Genomic DNA, 23,556 nt, shown 5'->3' on the forward strand with positions numbered 1-23,556 from the left:
CACAAAACCCTGTGGAGGAACTGCAGCAACTTTCCATGACTTACCCCAGTTGTGACGTGCAGCTGTCACTGTCAGATGAGAAGTGAAAGTCAGGTTGGAAGAAGCCCATCCCCTGGGAATATCCAGGCCCAGCACAGGGTAGTCTCCAACAGGGAGCAGAGGAGCTGTGCACTGCAGTGTGGAGTGACTGACGGTGATGTTGCTGCAAGGAAAATCTCCAATAAACACCTGGATAATGTCCATCTCTGTGACCTGTGATACTGTCAAAGTTAAAAGGAGACCAGTGGAAACAAGTGAAAGGAAAGCTGGGGTGAACTCCTCACTGTAACTTATTGTTCCAAGGTAATAGGAGTGTCCATCTACTTTCAGACTCAGAGCCCTCGTGCCTTTCCCCGGAGGCACTGTGCACTGGATGAGCACACAGCTGATGTTGAGAATGAGGCAAGGGTGATGGTCTATGAGGACTGAAGTCATCCTCTTTCCTTTCAGAGCCAACCCAGCTAAGCTGAGCAGGCCTCCCCCATTGGTGCTGAAATCCCGTGGGTAAAACTGGTACACCCAAGGCAGGATGGTGAGAAGGCTGGATGTCCCTCTGAAACAAGCACGGCCACTTATCCTGCTGGATATGGAAACGCTGTGCTCCCCTGGGGCCAGGCAGGCTGTCTGGCACTTGATGACGGTCTCGTTCCAAAAAGTCACCTTGCAGGCAGAGCTGTTATCCACCTGTACCACGGGGCTGTCACCCTGCCATGCCAACCTCTGTCCTTTGATTGTCATGTGGGTGGATGTCCCGTTGGTCTTCCAGGTCACCAGATGTACCAGGGGGGTCCAGTGCTCCCGAAGGTGGAGTGTACAGCCCCCAAGGCACACACTGCGGACCCCATTGACAACCACAGTGACACGGAGAGCCCGAGATGCCTCAGCCAGCCACTGAGGGTGCAAAGGGTGGGCCCCTGGAAGGACAACACAGCTGATGGAGTCATTATCAGACTTCTGGATCTCACAGGAGTAATTACTCTCCAGGCTGACCTGTACCAAATTCCTCCTGGATTTCAAAGCAATACCAGATATAGTGAGCAACATCCCACCACAGATTGATCCTTGTGATGGGAATATGGAGGTTATCTGTGGAGTTACTGTGAGGGCCTGCTGCCTTGCTGTCACTTGAGCATATCCCAGCTCCTTCTGGATGACCTGGATAGGGAAAGTCCCAGGTTCCAGGCTGTTCAGTGGCAAAGAGCACTGATAAGACATTGCAGACTGGTTGCCCCATTGAAACTCAAGCTGACATTCAGTGTGTCCAAGCTTAGCCACAGATCCAGTGATGTTTATTCCCTGAATGCTCAGGAGCAGGCTGCCATCTGTGATTTCTGTTTCAACAGCAGTAACGAGGGGAGTCAAAGCTCTTTGGTAGTTAAAGATGGTGGTCCTATTTGCAGGGAGATCTTGTTGAAATGACCCACTGCTGATGGCTACATTTACTCTGACAGAGATGTCACCTGAATCTTCATTAGACAAATTTACAGCTGGTGGGGTCAGGCACCAAATTGTCTCTTCTTCCAAGTGAGTAACTGTACAGGTTTGATTGTCCATTGACACAGAAATCAAGGCAGGATTTTGGCTAAAGCCCACTCCGGAGATTGTGAGCAGCGTTCCACCTAGGAGCAAAGCAAAATAAGGAAGAAGGGTATTATATGCAGAAGAGGAATTCATTATTATCTCTGTACCATCATCTTTAAGGTCCCTTCCAAAACAAACATTTTATGATAAAGCTGATAAGCATGACAAGCTGAAGGAAAGAAATAAAATCCTTTTTTTTATGGACAAGACAGCTAGAGACAATAGCAGCCATATATCAGGATAATCCTACATGGACAAGAGGCTAAGGTAACAAGTAGCCAGGGATCTTTGTGGCAGTAAATGACCATAGAAAGCCACCACAGAAATGGAGAAAGCTGCTGTGAAAGACCCCTGAGAGTAAACAGAGGCTGAACTCTTCATGGAATGGGACTGTCCCTACAGGTGGGTGGGGAGATAGTTTGTTCCTGATGCCCACAGGGAAGAAGAATGAGATTGTGAATATTGTCAAACTCAGGCAGTGTCAGATTTCATAGAATCACAGAATGCTTTGTGTTATAAGGGGCCTTTAAGACCACCTCCTTCCAACCCCCTCTCATGGGCAGGGATACCTCCCACTATCCCAGGTTGCTCCAAACCCATCCAACCTGGCCCTGAACAGTTCCAGGGATGTGGCACCCACAGCTTCTCTGGGCCCCCTGTGCCAGGGCTGCTCCACTCTAACAGGGAAGAGCCCATCCAAAAGCTCTGTCCATGTTCCTTTGTTTGCAGCATTGGAACTCCCAGTGTCCTGCCTTGCTTCAACCTCTTTATCCATTAAGCCCATTCTGTTCCTTTTCCCATGATCTAGTTGAAAAAATAAGTTGTTTTGTGATGAGGTTTCTTTTTAACTGAGCCCAAATCCTTAACCCAGATGTGCACACAAGTGTTAGACACAACAAAAGTTTACAGGTAAGGGGGGAGGGACTGGTGTTTTTTGCAGCAAAAATATTTTAATTCAGCTTAAGCCATTCATAAAAATACAGCCAAAGAGTTAATCAGTTCTTATTTAATTTTCAATTTACCCTGAAATATAAAAAGAAGGGTAAAACTTTTATTGTTTTTTGTAGTATGGTTTAATCTTCAAAACTGACAGGATTTGCTCTCCAAGCTCTATCCACTCTCTCATCTTTCAAGGCTTGAGCACTTCACAAACTATTGAACTAATCACATACCACAAAGCCTCTGAATTTTTGTGTCTTTAAATGTGTTGTGAGCCTGGGAGAGCAATATGTGGAGGACCTGAGGTTGTAGCACAAGAATTTCTCTGTCTTCTATAAAAGCATTTCTAAGGGCTCATGTAAAATTCACTACAGGGATTCAACTCTCCTCCACCACCAGCCAAATGACAAAATAAATCAACCACCCTAAATATGCTTTTTAAGATTTAAAGTAAAACTTTTCTTTTTAATTCAGCAGTGTTCTGCTTAGAAACACACTTAAATTATTTCCAATGTCTAAAAGCTTAGAACAGGATTAATAAATATTTCCCTTTTGATTAAAATTAACATTGAAAAAGGGCTTTTTTTATTTCGTCTTTTCAACATAACAAAAATGAACATCCCTTTTGGGATCACTTCAAATTATTGTTTGCTTCAAACCACAATTGCACCCTGCTTTCCACCTAACTTTGACATGGAAAACCTTGAAAGATGGGGCAAAATGACTGAAGGAAACAGCACAGATGAGCCAGGTGTCGGTGTGCTTTGTTTTCCCAACGGGAACATGCAAGGATACATGAGCAAACACTTGGGGAAATCAAATTCAAAGCACAGGGAGCCCTGAGCCAGCCAACCAGATGGAGGGATGCTCACTACAATCCCACATTTCCAGACCTCTGCTGTCTGCCAGTTGATGCCTGCGTAATAAAGGGTCACAGATTCAAAACCCCCTCATTTAAAGGGATGTGAAATGGGATGCACTTTCCATTCCTGCAGGAAAACTGTGCCCTTGATCCCTTTAACCTCCATAAGTGGCTGCAGATGTACCAATGCTGCTTACCCAGAATGGAGCCACAACACGGCTGGATGCTGAAGATCTCAGAGAGGTACTGGATTAACGGCTCAACCCTGCAAAACACAACCAGCACAGAAAGGATTCAGGGTAGTTAGGGATATTCTTTTATTTTTCCTCCCTGTTTCTGTGCTTTTCTTTCTTACAGCTCCCAGAAAGCCAAGCACCCACTTGGCACATCCCCTTTCTTTGATGTCACAGTGACAAGACCACCCAACACCCCACATTATTCCACGTGGTTTAGAATCACAGAATGGTTTGGGCTGGAAGGGGCCTTAAAGATCATCTCATTCCAACCCTCCCAGTCCCTGGGCAGGGACACATTTGAGCTACATCTGTCACAAACTCTCTCCTATCAATTGGCAACATGTGGGCCAAATTGAGTCCAACTGAATTGCCCATCAAAGGAAGCAAGAGTAAGGATTTTTTGGCAAGCAGACCCCACTGTAGCTATGCCCAATAGAAATGTACTGAAAAGGCATCACAGCTGCCCTCTCTCCTCACACCCTCCCACCAGAGTGGAGTACACTGAACAAGAGGAAACCCAGACATGAGCTCCTGAAGCCCACCCAGATAAAGTTATAGCTCAATTTCTGTCCCAATCTACATCTATTTTATTCATCACCCTGCTTTTAAAAACATCCCTTTCGCTAAAAAGAAGTGTTAGAGAAGGGATCTTCCCAATCCTGCAATCCAGCCCACCAGAGCTCAGAGTCCTCTCCTGGGATGACCAATCTCCTTCCAATCTATCCCTGGAGATAATGATGGTGCTGCTAACAAACTCCAGTACCAGGCGGGATAAATCCCTGTGTGCCATCCCACCAACCACAATTTTTCTCCTTCTGTGGTTCATTAACATTACAAGCAGCTTAAGTTGATTTGTGAGCAATAAAAACACCTCATTTCTCCCCAGTATTGTCATTTCAGGACCACTTCTGCAGCTGCCATGGCTGAAGAACAAAACTGTGTTGCTTTGAATACATTCCTATATCCCAATTTCAGGTCAGCTTTTCCCTACATTTTGGTTCGTTTATATTACATTTATCTAGGCATGAACTTGAAGTGTCACCTTAGGAAATGGAAATATCATAATTTAAAAATTCTCCAAACAAAGCATTTTTGCATTGTTCAAACTAGCTTTTGTTTTTCTGATGAAAAGTGTTTCTTTTCTTCTGCTGTTTTCCTACAGCAGGATTTATCTGCATTTGACCTGAATCTGTGAATGCTTTTGATTGCCTCAATATGCATTTTTCATCAAATCAACTGTTTTTTCCTAAAATGTTTCTCTCCTGCCTTCTACTGATCCAAGGGAAGTTAATGGACTAGCATTAGCAGTTTGCTGACTTGGGCTCCACAGATAAATAAATTCCTTGATAATTATTCATAATTTCATACCACACTGCAGAATTCACCTTTAGGTACGGAATTAGTGAAAAACTCAACCCTTCCTTTTCAGATTAACCCTAAAACACCAAATAAGATAGAGAATGAAGCTTCTGAGCAAAATACACACCTGTTTGAAGTGACAGCAATGCCATTGATGAGGACAGAAATATTGTACCGCCCTGCAGGCAGGGTTGGAAGTGTCACAGTGACCCCACACTCTGTCTGTGCCTGGACCTGTGGCCATGAGTCCCCAATTTGGACCTTGACATCTGAGCCCTGGTAGCTGGAAAACCGGGATATTCCAATGTGAAGCTCCTCACCTCCTGCAGAGAAAGGAAGGGAACTTTTTCAGTGTTTCTGGCAATGGTTATTTTAGCACACGTGACCATTGCCTGAGGAAGAGCAGAGTCCCATCATGACAGAATAGTCCAGCCATGCCCATCAGCCCAAACCCAAAATGTTGAAGACTGCAGTGGCTCTGTATCCTACTCAATCTCTCCTGCATAAGGTCACCAGCTATCAGGGTTGTCTTGAGATATCAGCACAGTGATTTTGGTTATGTCCACCAACAGCCACTCTCAGCAACACTCAGGATGGGATTCATGTCCCCTGTACCATAAATGTCTGTCCTATAAATATGTGAACCTCAGGCCTTCCAAATCCTTTTTTTTTTTTTTTTTTTTTTTTAAGCTTTACAGCTGAGGAGTTCTGGGATTTTTAATTTTTTTTTTTAATCCCTGATAAACGATCTAGAGCCTAGAGTTTTCAGAATTATGGAGCCATGGAATAGTAATAGGAGCCTTCCATAGTAAAAAAAAAAAAAATATATTTCCTTGTGTACCTAAAGTCAGACGTGCTTGTCATGGTTTAACCCCAGATGGCATCTCAGCCCCACACATCTGCTCACTCCCTCCCCTGCCGTGGGATGGAGGAGAGAATTGGAAGCATAAAAGGGAGAAAAATTGTGGGTGGAGATAAAAACAGTTTGATGGGTAAAGCAAAAGTTATGTGTGCAAAGCAAAATGAGGACTTCATTCTCTGCTTCCCATGGGCAGGCAGGTGTTCAGCCATCCCTGCAGGGCTCCATCACATGGAATGGTGACTTGGGAAGACAAAACACCATCACTCTGTCTCCCCCTTCCTCTCTTAGCTTTATAAACTGGACATGAGCAACATGGTCTGGATAATCCCTTGGGTCTGTTGGGATCAGCTGTCCTTGCAGTGTCCCCTCCCAAATCTGTGTCCACCCCCAGCCCATTCACTGGTGGGGTGAGGAACAGAAAAGTCCCTGACTGTGTAGACTTTGCTCAGCAATAACAAAACATCCCTGTGTTATCCACACCATTTTCAGCATGAGCCCTTGCCAGTTTGCCATGCAAAAATGTGCTAAACTTTCCTAAAAGGCTTGTTTGTAAGTGGACATCATTCATTATTTGTGTTTTCTATGTTCTACACACAGCCAAAATCCTGGGGGGGAGGGGGAGGAAAATGAGAGAAATGTGGAAAAAAAAAACCCAAAAAAATTCAACAATTAGAAACTTTCGCAAAGAGAAACTTTCAAAAGACAGGAATGGCAAACACTCCATGAGATCCAATTAGGATTTTGTCCCATGAATTCTGTGAGGTCTATGTTCATATTCTAAAGTAAAACATCACGAGGTCAAAAAGGAAGGAACATTTTGGCTTGGAATGGGAACTAGGCAAAAGAAATGTTGCCTATCCCCTGTTTTCAGTAACCCAAAATGCACATGATGCTCTTTATGGTCATCCCCTGGGGATCCTGGAGAAGGACACTCTCCAGAGCTCATTTCTCCCGTCATGGATGAATCTGTTACTAAGAAATACAGAATCATGGAATACCCTGAGTTGGAAGGGGCCCATAAGGATTACCAAAGTTCAACTCCTGACCCTGTACAGGACAGTCCTGAGAATCCCACCCTGTACCTGAGAGAATTGTACAAGCACCAGTTGAGCTCTGGCACCCTTGAGGCAGTGACCATTCCCTGGGGAGCTTGTTTAGTGCCCAGCCACCCTCTGAGTGAAAAACCATTTCCTCATACCCAGCCTAAACCTTTCCTGACACAGCTTCATGCCATCCCATTGGTTCCAATCACTGCATGAATGGGTGGGATCATTTCAGAGCAGAGTTAGAGAAACCTGACATCCTGTGGACATCATCCATACCATAGGGCAAGCAACTCATTACCTCATGTATGCTAGTGAAAAACCAACAAAAAACCAACCACAACTGACCAGGACTAGCAGGAAATACAGGAACTAAAATTTAAAGGAAAACAAACAAGGTTAGATGAAACTTTATAGATTTATAAATTCCCTCTGCCCCACCACCATCAGCACTAACAACCTTTCTGCAGAAGATGCCCAATACACAGCTGCATTTTCACCTGCTATGCCACTTCTGTTCCTGCTCAAGGATTCAAGTGCAGGGTTTAAGGAAGGATCATACTGGAATAAGTTGGTTACTGTTGTTGACTTGTACCCAAAAATCAGTGTCACATGGACATCAGCATCCTCTGCCCTCTAGGAAGAGAGAGAAAGAAAATGTCAGAGATAAGAATTAACCAATTTTTTTTTAAAAAAAAGAAAGTTATTTCCTATGTTCCTGCATCTCCCATACAAAAGTCAGGTACATAGCACTGATGAAACTTTCACATACAACAGACTCTATTTAAATATTTACAGTTACGTTGACTTTAAAGAGGATCTACAGAGATTTTGGAACCTTAAAACAATCCCAGACTGTGAAGATTTAGATTTGCTATACCCATACAAGAACATTAAACAAGTAAATAAAATCCCAGACTAACTATGCAGTTTTTAATTTGCAATATTCTTACTAAATTAAGGAGCTTGCTTTTTTCACTGGTTTTCATAAATCTCCTGTTAATCTATTTTTAACTAAGCTGGTCTAATCTGTAGAGTCCACAGTAAACTGCCCCACAGATAAGGCTGAGGGGCAACTCTTTGCCCTTCCCTAGTATAGCTCAGGCCAGAAACACATAGGAAGGCACACTGGCTTCTGTCTGCTCCCCAAAGTGTGGTTTCTTACCCGAGAAGGAACTTTACATTGAATTCTTGTTGAATTTCTGCCCTCCTCCAAAATTGGGCAAGGCTGGGATCCAAACAACACTGCGTTTACCCCTTCCAGATTGGTCCCCCTGAGAGTCACTCTAAGTCCTCCTAAAACAAACAATTATTCCATGATGTTCAATATGTAGGATGTTTTAATATACAAAGAATTCTTTGTTTATAGATGACTACAAAAGTCTCTCAGCTGAGCTGATGATGATCTGTTCCACCTTGCTGTGCCTGGCTCCCTCTCTTGCACCAGAGATCCTTCTTGCTTTGTTTGAATTATTTGAATTTGAATTATTTGAATTCTCCTCCACAATACAGGACGAGTGGGTTTTTTTCCTCGGTTTATTTTTTAATGGCATACTTATTTAAACCAGCAAGGCCTGGCCTGTGATCTCCCCCTTAGCCAGATCCCCAGCCCAAGAACGAAATAAGGAAGGAAGGAAGAAGCGCTAAGAATGGAAAATGAGCTTAACGCAGCAGGTGCTCTCACAGTTCAAACAGCTGCCAAGCTCCCTGCTGTCAGAAAAGCCTGTAGCATGTGTCTAGGAAACTTGGGATAGAAAGGGGACTTGGCAGGGCTGGAGACTTGGATTTGTGAGGGAAGTCACGGAGGGATTCGTTCCATGGAGCACCGAGCAAGCTCAGCTCTCCTCCATGCCAGACTGAGCCTCCCCTGTCCCAGGCAGGATCACGCCCGACACAAGTCAGGCTTGTGCTTGATCTTTCTTCAGCATCCAGTTCCAAAGAGCCAAGGTGCCCCTTTGCTTTTCCAAGTGATTAGAGGACTCAGGGATGTTTCAAAGAGAAACAGGAAAGAGAACAGGAGTAGGCATTAATGGCAGTTCCAAGCTGGAGTTTGTGCTTTGATGCGATTCAGAGAAACTTTAAAAAAAAAAAAAAAGGAAATGTTGCTTGAAACTTAGAGCTTTTTCTCTAGTTCTCAGCACTGCAGAGTTTTAGGATTATGGCTGAACAGACTGCTCAGACAGGCACTAAATAATGCAGTGTTTATTTGTATTTATTAGCATGGCTATATCGTAAACCTACTAAGCTTTTACCCCTCTTTTCACATGTGATGTAAGCAAAGTAAAGTTAAAGTAATTATATATTAATGACAAATTCCCTTGTATGCCTTCCTGAAATTACCTATTCCTGCTAATTCTTTAAACCACCAGAGAATTATAGAAGCTTAGACTTGATTTCCTGTGGCCGGCAGCAAATCCAGGCCAACAAGAGCAATCAGATACATTAACAGCAATCTCCTGGCATTCACTGGAACGTGGGAGTATCTTTAGAAAGGCATTCCATGCTTCTAGAGTTAGGTCATGGGGATCTCCCAGCATGGCACCACTGAGACCAGGGATATTTTGACAAGAGGGAGCTGATGCAGCAAAGTACAAGGTGCTTTGTTGCCTTCCTGTGCTGTAACATTAAATTTGCAGAGTCAGAAAGAGCAAGAAGTGAAAACTGAAGCCACTTGCAAATGCAAGACTTGTCAGATAAGGAGCTTCAGATTTAGAGTTCAGAATCCACTAGTGTTGTGTAAAGACTGATGCTGTTAAGTTTTGATATCTGCATTATATCTATATGCAGGGAAATACTGCCTGTGTGCACTTTACAAGGAGATTGAAGAGAGGTATTTGAAATGGGAGAAATTGAAAACACAGATGGAAGTTGTAATTCTTTCTAATTATAAGCATTCCAGGCACATGTAATGTAAGATAGCATTATTCTTGCTTTCTTTTTAATGAGTGACAGATCACTGTAATTGGGAGGAGTGGATTTGCCAGCAAAGGAAAGGAGAAGCAAAGCCCAAGCACTAAAAATTGCCATTGAATGATTGTTTTTTGAGTTGCTTGGAGGTGTTTGAGTTTTCTATGAATTAAAAGTGATTCTTAAACTCAGGGTGCCACGACCCTCACATTAGGGAAAAAAATAATATTAAAAGAGTTAGAATCGTTTTCTTCCCATGCAACCAAAAAAAAACAAAACTCAAACAACCCAAAAAATCAACAGCAGAAAAAAATAATACAAACAACCCCCACCACCCCCCTAAAAAACAAACAGAAAAAAAAAAATCCCCAAAACTAAAAGCACAGTGAAAGGTGGCCATAACTTCTAGCTAAGTTATTCCAAGTCCATCCCATGCTTGTCCATGGGCAGTTTTACAGGCTATCATTCCTTTTCTGTGGCTGCTCCAAAGTGGCCAAGCATGGCCCAGTCAGATCTCCAAGCCAGGTGTCTGAGCTGCACTGAGTGCTGCTCTCAGTGGTGATTGCTACCATGATCTCAGAAATAAAATTAGTAAAATGAGGAGATTTACAGAGAAATGACTGGGTAACTTTACTGTCAGAGTAGACTTGGTTCATGCTGATTCTGCTGCATTCCTTGCTGCTTGAAAACAAAGGATAATCTGAGACTGTCCTTCACTGCACAGCCCAGGTATATCAGGAGTGTTTGCCACATTTCTCATTGTGTTGAGGAGACTCTTTTCTCTCTCTCAAAAAAAAAATTCTTTGAAGCTCTTGTCTTCAGGTATGGAATTTATCATTCTTTATTTCCTCTTCTATTTCAAGGAGAGGAGGTATAATGGGAAGGGAAGGAGATTCAGTTTAGCTTTAGCTTCTCTAAGTTTCTTGGCTTTGTACTTAAAGCTAAATAAATGAGTTTTCCATTTTATTCCTCAGAACATGAACTTGCTTCAATGGGACTGGGATTAACCAGAGTCCAGCCATTTCACAGTCATAGAATCATAGGATCATTTAGTTTGAAAAACCCTCTAAGATCAATAAGTCCAGCCAGCAACCCAGGACTGCCAGGCCCACCACTCACCCATGTGCCCAAGTGCCAGATCTACACATCTTTCAAATCCCTCTAGGGATGGTGACTCCCCCAATGCCCTGGGCAGCCTGTTCCAGTGATTGGCAACCATTCCAGTGAAAAAATTTTCCCTAATACCCACTTTAATTAACCAGATTAATTCAAATACTACAAAGCTATGTGTCAAATTGATATGGGAAGATGAGTGTGAAGCACTAATGATTTGCTGAAATGAATATATGCTCACTTGAAAATACAATTCCCAAACAAAACTACTCAGGAAACTGGTTGCCTGCACAAAGAGCCAAAGAGATTCTGTCAGTCTTTAAGCCATTTTTGACTGTGCTTTGGGGCACACACAGTGTGTCCAGCCATAAAATTTCTTCTTCATCAGATGAAAATCTTGACACTGAAAGTACAGAGAACCAAAGTATGTCATGACAAGGAAGAAGCAGGAAGCTGCTCCCTTGGAGAGTTCAGACCTACCAATCTCTGAAGTCGAAGGAGGTTCAACAGCTCCCAGTGTTGGCTGGACTGTGAGGAAGATCCCTTGTCCTGTGGTGCCACTGAGAGCAAAGCCATGAGGTGTCACCAGCAGTGTCACCGGGTAGATCCCGACCGGCAGCCTTGGAACCTGGCAGACCACTTGGGTTTGATTCAGAGATGTGACGTGGCAGCTCCTCCTGTCCACCTCCACCTGCAGGGCCAGCTGCTCCTCACCAAAGCCAGCTCCCCTGAGAACCACTGTGGCCTGGGACCCTTCACCTGAAGGCATATAATCATCAAGGTGACTCACGAATTTTGGCCTAGCAATGCCCAGAATTTAAGTTCAGCCAACAGTTAAAAGTTTCTACCAGCTTCAACAGGACATCCTAAAAACTACACCACTGGTGATATCTCACTGTTCCACATAACAGCAATTCCTGCCTGTCCCTGTTCAGCTGTTACAACTTTCCTCAATTTTTTATTAAAAATAACTCGAGCCAAGAGCTGGTTTTTGCTATAGGCATCAAACCTGCCATTGTTTCTCTCCCCTTTATGCTTCTACCACAGAATCGCAGAGTAGTTAAATTTGGAAAAGACCTCTGAGATCCCCTCTGTGTTCACCCCTAAACCATGTCTCCAAATGCCACATCCACAAGCCCTCTGGACCCTTCCAGGGAAGGTGACTACACACCTGCCCTGAGCAGCCTGTTCCAGAGCCTGACAACCCATTAGATGAGGAAACCTTTCTTAACAGCTATTCTAAACTTCTCCTGATGCACATTAAGGCCATTTCCTATCATCCTATTTCTTCATCCCTGGAAGAAGAGACCAAGTCCCCCCTGGCTGCACCCTCCTATCAAGGAGTTGTGGAGAGTGAGAAGGTCACCCTGAACCTCCTTTTCTCCAGGCTGAGCATTCCCAGTTGCTCCTCCTCAGACTTGTGCTCCAGGCCCTTCCCAGCTCCACTGCCCTTCTCAGGACAAACTTGTACACTCAGCATGTCTGGAACTGGAGCTGATCAGTAGTGACCCATAAAAGTGCAGTTTCCATAAAATCAAAAATTTACAAAAGGAATGTACATGAAATCCCCAGCACCTGGCAGATCTTTCTCACAGAATTTTTGCCATTGTGCTCAGACACCAGGCCCTGTTACCTGATGAATACTCCACATCTCTGACTGTGGGCGTCAATTCCCGGCTGAACTGGAAAGAACACGAGCCAGAACAGTTTGCAAGGACATCGTTCACCATCACCACCACCTGGAGAAAGACCAGAGAGATAAAGTTGAGTGAGATCTTAAACACCTCCAAAGAGCTGTTTTCTAGAGCCACAACTGACTGATAGATGCTGGTAGCCACCCTGAGCTACTGAGAGCACACAGTGCTAGAACAGGGCACGAATAGAGAGCTCTCCACCCTGCTGTAATCCCACTGCAAACTTAATTGCAAATTTAAATAGCAGATTTCTAGGACTCATTCAAAGCACAGCACCCAGACCTCCTCAAACCCCTGTACTTCCAGTCACCCATTGAAGACTGTTCTTGCCTTCCCCATTTCTTCCTACTTTGTCTTGGGAATAAATGTATTATGTCTAAACACCCTGGAAGACTAATTAAAGTGAAACCCACAATGTGTCGTCTCAACACGCAGCCCTTAATTTTATTTTTTGTTCCTTGTTGTTAAAGCTCAAGGAAAAAACTGGGCTGTGACCTTGACTATCTAAAAGAGATATCAAGAAATATCCCCCCTGAGATCTTGATATTTTTGAAGAGTCATCTGGCAAAGAATAGGGCATAAAAGAGTCCCTCTTTATCCCTCTGCAGGTGTTAAGGGTGTGCCTGCAAAAAGCAAAGCATCTGCTCCAAAGAAATACAAGGAGCACAGAGTTGCAAAGTAGACTGCTTAGACAGAGACATGATAATTAGAGGGACAATTTTACACTGCCAGAATAAAGCTTCAAAAGCTATAAGAAAATCTGTTTGCTGCTGCTGGTCTTGTTTCACTTGGGCTGTTTGAGGGTTTGTGCAGCATGGATGGAAAAGATGTGATAGGTGCCTGAGTCACTGGAAGAGAGCAATTCTCATGGCTGGGAACCAGGCTCATGAGAAAGGCAGGATGATTTGGTCCCAGATGTTGCACAGCTGAGCTTGGAGCACATCCAACACCACCCTGTTATGGCCACAGTGCCTGTGAGGCTGCTGGAAACAAAGCCAGCCATAGCCACTGTTCTGCAATATCTGAGAGGAGAGCTGGGAAAGCATTTGTCCATCCAACAGACTGGAATGATTCCTCCTTCAGCATGAAGCTCTCCTGTCTCTCTCTTCCCTCCTGGGAAATTGAGATCCAGACAGGTTCAGGATTTGCCTAACTCACAGATGGGTATCCCAGCCACCAACTCGTTTACTTTGCCCATCAGTGTCACAGTGTTGCAGGTGAATTGTGTAATTCCCAGTTTGGTGTCCAGCACCACAGGGCCCACCAAGGGTGAGAGTTCAGAGATTTTTATCCCTTGGTCACTGCTTCAAAACAAATATATATTGTCTTCCATCACCCATGATCACCATTCTCCCCACCTGCAACAGCTCTTGGAGGAAAGTCCTGCTCCACACCACTGCTTCAAAACAAATATATATTGTCTTCCATCACCCATGATCACCATTCTCCCTACCTGCAACAGCTCTTGGAGGAACCAGGCAGCAGAATATGAGAATTTGAAGCAAAGAACATCAGATTCCTGAAAGGATTCATTGGCAGAACAAGGTGCCCAAATACCTGTGAGACTCCTGGAGCTACACAACCCTGCTGAACCAGTGACAAGTGAGAGAGCACACCAACTCACCTGTGTTCGGTTATGGAGGGTGGCAAGCATGTCCCCAAATATTGGTCCAATAAACACACCCCCATCATAAACCACACGAGTGGAAACAGTGGGCTTCAGGCCAGTGAGGTTTTCAGCAGAGACCTGGAAAAGATCAAGAAATTCAAGTTTCTCATCTTTTTCTGTCCTGTGATGTTAAAACAGAATCTTTACAAGCAATAACGCCTAGAAAGTTCTCACCCTTCTTCCGTGAATCATATCTGCACCTCTAAATCTTCATTCTCAAGGTTTCACAATACCTCCCTGTTCCCACCTTCACCTTGCAGTCAAAGAGATGACCAAGAAGCTCAGGGTGGTAAATAAGCTTCTAATACCCAATAATATAATTTGAATTTAGGCATGGAAAGATCTTCTCAGAGACATGACTTTAGGTGACACAAGGGCCTGTGCAAGAGTTGAAGATGCAGCTCAAACTTTTTTCACCCTTCAGGCCAATACCTTGGGCACTGGAATTTGTTGAAAATAACATCACACTTTTAGGAGCTGAATATCCAAAGAAACAGTGTTTCTTGTTGAAGTAGGAAGCATCTCAGTCTGAGTCCTTACTCAAAAAGACCCTTCTGCTTGAAGCAAAACTAGCAGGACATATCTTGGGATGGGAGAGTGTAAAGTGAAGCTTCACCTGAGACTTATGAGAATGAGATAAGAAACCAGACAAAACAGTTCTCAGAAAAATACCCTCTTGGCAAATAAATGATGCCACAAATCTGTGATGAGCTCCAGTTACTGAAATGTTAATGTAGATATAATTAATAAAGATTTCATTTCAGTATACCAGTCCCTTTGCTGTGCAGAAATTACACTCAAATTTCCTGGTTTTGAATCACAGACTCAATATAATTTCTTCTCCTACAAACTGTTTTGGTTTTTTTTAATCATTTAATCTGGAATTTGCTTAATGTACTTATCCAAATAGGAAGATTGCCTAAATTTCCACGGTGTCTTCTTAACAAAAACATTTTAAGAGTGAATCAGCCAAGACCAAAGATATCAAATGAGGATCAAAGTGGGGATTAGTAAAAGAAATTATTGTACACTGATAACATTGGGTAAGTCCCCAGCTGTTTTTTTCCAAGTCAGTGTCCAGACACTTTCATAGCACGAGCTGGAGTCTCTGGTCACGGTGAAGTCACTGGTGTTGATGAAGGGAGCTGTAAAATTATCCACATTGTCCTGCAAAAGCCTGCGGAGCTGGTGAGCAGAGATCTGCACTGAAACACCTGCAAAAGATGTTAGGGAGCAGTGGATGTCTCCATTTCCAGGAGAGCACATCTGCCTGCTCCTAGGAAAGGAAGGGATTTCATTATGAGTGCAAGGCTGTCATGGTTCAAACCTCTGCAGCTGCCAGAAGAGTGACATTTATTGGATCCTAAACATCAAAAAACCATAGAATTATAGAATAGAATTATAGAAGGATTTGGGCTGGAAAGGACTTTAAAGGTCATCTAATCCCAGCAATGAACCCTAGACCAGGTTGCTCAAAGCCCCATCCAACCTGACCTCAAATGTTTCCAGGGATGGGGAATCCACCACCTCTCTGGGCAACCCTGTCAATGTTTCTCCAACCTCATCATAAAAAATTTCTTCCTTATGTCTAATCTGAAGGTCATCCACACTTTTCAATAACACTCAGTGTCATGGTTTAGTTGTGGTGTCAGGGAACGGGTTGGACTCAATGATCTTAAAGGCCTCGTCCAACCTTGTGTGATTCTGTGAACAACCAACCTGGCCTTGAGCACACCCAGGCATGGGGCAGCCAAAACTTCTCTGGCAATTAACTCTTCCCTTGGCTTCCTGCTCAGGAAATCCCTGCATCTTCCCTTACCTGGTATCACTGTGTTGGCCAAGTGGATGTGGAAGGTTCCTCCGAGAGGTGGGGATGACTTCTGCAGCCTCTGGATGGTGATGCTGACTCTCACATCCTCCGTGGACACGTTCAGGTGTCCGTATCCCTCAGAGCCCTCCCCAAGCACTGCACCTCTGTGGGACAGAGAAGGGTCACAGGAAGGCATCAGCAGTGGAGACCCTCACTGCTGACACCCCCAAGTCAACCAACAGTTCAGGAACACCTATGGGAACAACACTCCTGAGGGATTTAAGGGGAAGATGGCCAGACCTCAAAAAAAAACTGGATATTCCCAACTTCTAACTTCTTATCACTCTCTTTCTCCAGGCAGCAGCTGACAGAACCAGAGGACACAGTCTTAAGCTGCACCAAGGGAAATATAGGTTCGATATTAGGAAAAAGTTTTTGAAGGAAAGGGTGATAAAATACTGTAATGGCCTGCCCAGGGAGGTGGTGGAGTCACCATCCCTGGATGTGTTTTTAAAAAAATTGGATGTGGCACTTTGTGCCATCGTTTACTTGAGGTGTTAGGGCTGGGTTGGACTCAATGATCTTGAAGGTCTCCTCCAACCCAGTGATTCTGTGAATTATGCAGGCAATGCACACAGCAAAAAAATACGGAAAATGACCTTTTTAAATTTATGGTGGAAGAAATAATTTATACAACATCAAGCACCAGGTGCAAACCAGTGGTGTTTAGAAACATCACTACTGGTGTTTCTAAAGAACCAGCTCAGTGCAGCCTGGACAACATCTGCAACAGCAAAGCAAAAAATATTTCCTGCTTCATACTGTAATCTCCTTGAGCCCATGAAAATCCCAAGTCCCCTGAATTACAGTGAGATTTCACATTGTACAACAATTTAGGTTGGAAAAGACTCCTAAGATCGAGCCAAATCCTTAACCCAGCATTACCAGGTCCCTCATTAAACCATGCCTCCACACACCACATCTTTATTGAGTTATTCAGGTTCACAAAAGTACAATTTCTAAAAGTTAAAATGCCGTTCTCCTTCTTCACTAAAATTCTCGTGTTTCGAAGGAAAAGGAGCCTCTCCGTGGTACAACGATGCCACCGTGTGTTAAATGTCTGCATAACAAGTGGCTTCTGCAGAGCAAATTTTCACGAAACAAAACCAAAAGGATCACTGAGCCCTTTGTACAGCTGGTACAAGATTTTAACCAATATTCCTGTTCTGACAGGGGTAGGAGCTATATTGGATAAAATCACAGACCCTGTTCAGCGAAGAGAAAGAGCCAGGTTTATTTTGAAGATGTCCAAAGACAGTGCTCAGCTCACACTTTTTTAAAGCTTGTGGTGATTCCTGCTTTTTTCTGATACCTTCCTCAGTGAGATGGAAAAGTCTGCCTGTGCTTAGCACCTTTTTTTAATCCTGGTGAGAGGTATTGTGATCAAACTTCTTCTTAATTTTTTTTTTTATTAGCTAAACAGGTGGAGCTTCTTAAATCCTCCTCTTCTAGGCATTTTCCTCAGCTCTACAATGATGCTTGTGGCATTTTTCCCCCATTTTTTTCTAAATTTATTCAAAAAATACAGCCATCAGTGTTATTTGCAGCATTCCAATGTCAGTCTTCAGGCTCCACACAGGAGTAAAAATTTTCCCTCTTCCTATTAGTTACACCTCTGGTTATGCATCTCAACCACCACAAACGTCCCCCTGTGTTCTCATTCCTGCCCTTACCCTTGGTGGTTTATGTTAAGATACTACATTTGACTCAGCTGGATACAATCCAACTTTTACAGGACTTATTTCTTATTTTCTGCCCGTACAAACGTTTAATGTCACAGTCTGTCATCCAGTTATAGCCCATGGCTCTGATTCCTCTGTCATTGTTGGGAGGAACAGAAACCTCATCTCAGCAAACAAGGACAACCAAGGTGGACTTCCAGTGCCTAATGTGGGAATTGGTGTCATTAACAGTGCTTTGGAGACACCTTTGGAGGATCTTCATCCCCTGTTCCAGAAGGGCTTAGATTTCCTTCCAGCCCCACATCACACCTTGGTGACCCACGGATGTCTGACACCACAAGTTACCTCAAACTTCTTGTTTTCAGCAGCTGAACCCACCTCCAGATCCACTGGGGGAGCTCTAAGGGGTGTTACAGGGTACTGAGATGAGCTGCTGGCTGTCCCTACCTTGGAGAGAGAAGAGGCAGACTGGCACCACAGCCAGACACCCGCCAGGACACGTTGTAGGAGGGAGGAGACCCCACCACCGACACTCCTTCAATGATCCTCCCCCCTGGCCACGGGGGTTTGGGGTCTCTCTGAGAAACTGAAAGAAAAAACATAAACATTCATGGAGAGCAGAGGTTATTATACCCAGGGTATTGTCATTTCCTAGCTGGAAACACCTGCTTGGGTTTGGTTTTTTTGTTTGAAGTTATATTTCATAGAATCATTAAGGTTGAAAAAGGCCTCTAAGTTCACATAGTCCAACTATTCTGCAGCACTGCCCAGTCCACCACTAACCCATGTCCCCAAGTGCCACATCTAGGCATTTTTGAACCTTTCCAGGGATGGTGATTTCACCACAGCCTGTTTCATTTGTAGAGCCACATTTTCAAATAAACCAAGTATAGCAATATTTTGGCAATTCCTTCTCGAATGTTGTCACAAAAAAAAAAAAAATTCAAGAAAAATAACTATTTTTGTGCCTGTTGTGAAATTTCCCATTGAAAAAGTTTCATCCATCTTTACTGTTATAGATTTAACAGAATATCCGGGGGGGGGAACAAAAGAGATGCCTTTACCAATCACAGCTCTGTCAGCAATGATAAGCTCATCAAGATAAAATGATCCAGCTGTTTCTTTTTGCAGCACAGGGCTCTGCAAGTCTATCTGGTGCACAAATACTGGGGAATTGGCTGGGAGGTCCTGGAGAAGCACAGAGAGATTCACACACCTCTTCCAGAGGTTGGTGCAGGTAAATGTCCAGCTGGAAGACACCAAGGTTGGGACAATAAACAAATTTGAGGTGATTGTGAGGATTCCAGGTAATATCAGGCACTGGTTTTGTTACTAGTGGTATTTAGCACAAGCCACATGCTCAGTGGTTTGTGATCACTCACCACGTCCTTATTGGGTTCCACAGAGTGAGAAATGAGGATTTAGATCTCTGCTTATGTTTTCCTCTCTGAATCACTAGAGTGGGATATGGGAATGACTACACCTGCTTTATTTTTTGGCAAAATACCACAACAGCATCAGTGACCTCAACAGGGGTAAATCCAAAATTCAAACCCTCAGCTTTCTTTATTTTTTTACACTCCTGATTTTTTTCAGTCTGCCTGCCCTAAGCTTTATGTCTGCTACCAAATGTTTTCTACCCATGGAATTTTAAGTGAATAAAGAAAATCAAAGCCTACAGTAATTTTCAAAGCTTTCAAAGGGTGGAGTAAAAAAACAAGCAATTCTCTCTCTTACTGCAGGAAATCAACCAGGAAAGCAAGTGGGGAATTTATGTTCTCAAAAATCTTCAAGTATGACACCTGTGTGTCACTGAGGTGAGATGGTGCATGTAGCAAGAAACATGGAAATTTACTCATTAAATCCTCCAAAAAGCAGGGAAACACATTCCAGCAATGTCTCTGTAGGAACAGAGATTTTTGTCAGATTACTCCAACTGACAAATTGTTCCTATATAAATAGTAAATTCCTTCAGTTTTCCTGCTGCACCTTCTTACTAAGGAAAATGCAATCTCTGATAGCTGTAATTGTCTGGATACCTTTTAGAGTCAGTTTCATTGAAGTCCCACTGGCAGGTGAGGTTTCTCCTCACTGGACAAGAAGAGACATTGGTGTAGGACAGTGAGAGATGGAGGGTGTTGCTCACGTGTCCTTTATGTGCAAAACACACCTGCAAAAACGGGGGAGAGACTTTCACAAATCAAAACACAGGCAATTTATATATAATGCACTTGGAAGATAAAGGAACAGATTCTATTTCAGTTCTGGTTTATCACTAGGTTGTTTGGAGAAGAAAAGACTCTGGGGAGACCTTAAAGTCTCTTCCAGTGCCTAAAGGGGTTTCAAGGGAGCTGGAAAGGGAATAAAAGCTGTAGAACAAAGTTTTGGCACCCAGGTGTGCCACAACATGGCATGAAACTGACCCCTGGGGCTTCCCTGAAGTTTTGGGTTTATTCCTGTGAAAAGTAGGAGAAGATGAGCAGAAAAGTGAGCACTGAACCACCAAACAATAAAGGATTTTTTCCTTTTGTCAAGAAAGGGTTGTCCTTGTCCCTTCCACCTTTCTCCAACACCATCCCACTTTTTCCTTTCCCACATCAAGGGTTGTATCCCCAGGAACACTTAACAGCTGTGTTAAACAACATCTACATCTCAGAGATCCAAAACCACTCTCAAACCAAATAAAAGGTTCTCTGCTCTGTGCTAAGACACAATGCGTCATAGATTCTGAGGGAATTGTAAACTGACCAGATGACTTTATGTTGCTTATTAGGCTCTAAACATTCAGTGCCCAGCGCAAGCTGCTCGTGGAGAGCAGCCACTCACATGTGGGTATTTGGTAAGGTCATATCTTGGTAGTGTTGGTGGGGAAGTTTTCACCAGCTGGCTTGGTCTGTGGATGCTGAACCTCCCACAGAAAGGCTCTGTTCCACTGACAACGTGTCCTGTGGTGATGATGTTCTTCATATCTGACAGGTATAAAAAAAAATTAAATTAGAGGTTTCAAAGTGATTCAGAAGACACCAGTGCAGTCAAGATTCATGAAAATGCAACAAGTGGGCATCCAGAAATTGTCAAACAGTCCTACTCTGAGAATTCTCCTAACAGAGTTCAAGTGTTTGCACAACACTCTCAGGAACAGATTTCTGGGGCTGTCCTGTACAGGCCCAGGAGCTGGATTTGATAATTTTTGTGGGTCCCTTCCAACTCTGGATATCCTACCTTATTATATTGATCATGTTGTTTTTAATGCATACACACAACTAATAGATGAGAAACATGAATATGTACTTATACCCATTAAAAGTGTAAATTTCCCACCAGTAGAAGTTTAAAAAACATTTATGCCATAAAAGCAGATCAAGTCTCACAATAAATGCTGCTTATTTGCCACAGAACTTCCCTACCTTCTTTCTCAAAACCACAGTGGAAAAGGATTTTAGCAGAAGTTGGCTCAGTTTCACATCCTACTGAAAGGAGTTCTTCTATTGCTGCTTGCACCTTTAAATAAATTCAGAAAGTGGAAAGCAGTCAGTTACAATCATTCCAGCAGAGACTTCAACACACATCATCATTTCATTTTTCATCAGCCAGGGATCAGTGGCACAGCAGCTCTGAACAACCAGGTAGCCAAATATTGAAAGAATAAAAATGTTAAATAATAATATAACAAAATTAATCTCAACAGAGTGTAAACTTTTATGTTTACATAAAAGTTTTCAGGGGTGTGAGACATCCTCAGTCTAATGACTGCCATGGAGCCATCACTCAGGGTCCCTTTAATATTGACAAATTAACAATCAAGACATCAAGAGCCACATCAAGAGCCTAGGGACCATACAACACCCATCTGGCCTTAGAGAAGAAGTCCAAGGATCTAGATCAACGAAAGTCCAAGATATCTGGATGTTGTGATAAGCTTAGAATATACCTGGGAGTTAAGGCTCAAGAAAAAAAAAATAATCCCATTGTAAGATATTCTCAGGAGAAAAAAAAAAATCACCTCTACATCACATAAACTTTATCTCAGCTTCTGGGCCAAATCTTAACTTCTGTCAAGCACCAGAGCTCCACCAATTCCCAGCAGAGGACCCTGTATTTGTGTTTAATGGCACCTACCTGGTGGGCTGTAGCATTTGTGGGGATCATTCTCAGGGTGTTGTTCCAGGAGATACTGAAATAACCTGTACCAGACACAGTCAACATCTGGGAGAAAATTAGAAGTAAATCAAGAAATGAAAACAGATGCAAACTGCATGAGACACACATACTTCAAACCTGGAAACTTCAACTGAGGAGGATTTTACAGCACTTTGCCTTTTTAAGCCTCTGTGAATCAGGGATCCCTTCCAAGAATCTCTTCAGCTGCTCTTAAACTGTCCCTGTCCTACAAGGAACAGGATTCTTACATTAACAAGAGAACAAGGGATTTGTGACCCGTGCAGCTGCAGATGGCCCCTAAAGCTCCTGACCTGCAGGAGTTTAACCATTAGGAAAAAACTTCCCTCATTCCTGAGTGTTTACACACACCCACCAATGTATGCAAAAACCTCAGACAACTTCGGCTCACGATGCTCTTCTCATCAGCTGTCTCAGGAGGTTGCAAACAAGGTGGAAACACACATTTTTCTCACATCTGGCACCAGCAAGGCAGTTGCAGGCAGCACTGACCTGCACTTCTGGGAGGTGCGAGGCTCGAGCCCGAATTTCGTGCCTCTCGGTGTAGTAGCTGTTCACCACACGGGAGTCCAGCCACGTGTTGTGAACCTGGACTCCAACTCTCATCCCTTTGCTGGGTGTCTTGGCGTGATGCAGTGCTTCCAGGTAGTACCTTGAACCAGCAGTTAGCTCAAATTTCTGGGATTTGGGCTGCCAAAGTTCACTCCAGTTCTTCACCCAGTTCTCAGACCACTCGGAGTTGCCAGCAGGGAGAGAAGCAATTCTCACCTGCGTGCAGAACAACAAAATCACACAATTACAGAATGGTTTGGGCTGGAAGGAACATCAAAAACCATCTCATTCCACCCCCTGCCATGGGCAGGGACACCTTCCACTATCCCAAAGTGCTCCACGCCCTGTCCAGCCTGGCTTTGGACACTTCCAGGGATCCAGGGGCAGCCACAGCTTCTCTGGGCACTCTGTGCCAGGGTCTCCCCACCCTCACAGGGAAGAATTTCGTCTTCATATCCAATATAAACCAACTTTCTTTCAGTTTGAAGCCATTAAACCCGTTAGTAACATTTCTCCATCCCCAAATAACATTTACTCCAATGCCACAGCTGCAAAAATTAAAAATCAAACAGCATATTTGTATTTATAACCAATAGCTGTGGGTTGATGGCTCACAAAATTCCTTCCTATTATACAGGAAAAAGCCACAATCTCAAAAAAACTTTGGTTTAAGGTTCAATACCGTAAAGAAGATAATTTCTATGGCTTACTCTAGCACTAATAACAGTTCCCCAAATAACTTTCCATGGATGGCTTCAGTTCAGAAAGAAATATGCTGAACCAACAAAAAAAAATCTTCTGGAAAAGACAATCAACAACTCAACACTCTTGCTCTGGTTGCAAGAGTGATTTTTTGTAAGAGCTATATAATGGACAGGGAGGGATGATGTAAAATATCAAAAATAATTACACAGCTTTGCCTCTGTAATAGATTCATAAAAGATAATAAACCAGTCCACACTGGGGAAA

At 43.4% G+C, this 23,556-nt stretch overlaps 1 protein-coding gene across 1 annotated transcript in view; it reads right to left on the bottom strand.

Moving 5' to 3' along the window:
- PKHD1 (PKHD1 ciliary IPT domain containing fibrocystin/polyductin) overlaps positions 1-23,556 on the bottom strand; it is a 233,326-nt gene that overhangs the window by 192,986 nt on the left and 16,784 nt on the right. Inside the window, exons 15-31 of the mRNA XM_041480845.1 lie at positions 22,528-22,803; positions 21,976-22,062; positions 21,256-21,357; positions 20,683-20,817; positions 19,896-20,026; positions 18,921-19,105; positions 18,304-18,442; positions 16,124-16,278; positions 15,334-15,518; positions 14,260-14,382; positions 12,575-12,680; positions 11,422-11,700; positions 8,087-8,217; positions 7,422-7,557; positions 5,144-5,339; positions 3,619-3,686; positions 45-1,658 (exon numbers count right to left, since the gene is read on the bottom strand). Coding sequence (XP_041336779.1) covers positions 45-1,658; positions 3,619-3,686; positions 5,144-5,339; positions 7,422-7,557; positions 8,087-8,217; positions 11,422-11,700; positions 12,575-12,680; positions 14,260-14,382; positions 15,334-15,518; positions 16,124-16,278; positions 18,304-18,442; positions 18,921-19,105; positions 19,896-20,026; positions 20,683-20,817; positions 21,256-21,357; positions 21,976-22,062; positions 22,528-22,803 — 4,048 coding nt within the window. The remainder of the gene's footprint in view (positions 1-44; positions 1,659-3,618; positions 3,687-5,143; positions 5,340-7,421; positions 7,558-8,086; positions 8,218-11,421; positions 11,701-12,574; positions 12,681-14,259; positions 14,383-15,333; positions 15,519-16,123; positions 16,279-18,303; positions 18,443-18,920; positions 19,106-19,895; positions 20,027-20,682; positions 20,818-21,255; positions 21,358-21,975; positions 22,063-22,527; positions 22,804-23,556) is intronic.

Source organism: Pyrgilauda ruficollis, unplaced genomic scaffold (genome assembly GCF_017590135.1).
Source record: "Pyrgilauda ruficollis isolate IOZ18807 unplaced genomic scaffold, ASM1759013v1 scaffold54, whole genome shotgun sequence".
In the NCBI taxonomy this organism is placed as follows: Eukaryota; Metazoa; Chordata; class Aves; order Passeriformes; family Passeridae; genus Pyrgilauda; species Pyrgilauda ruficollis.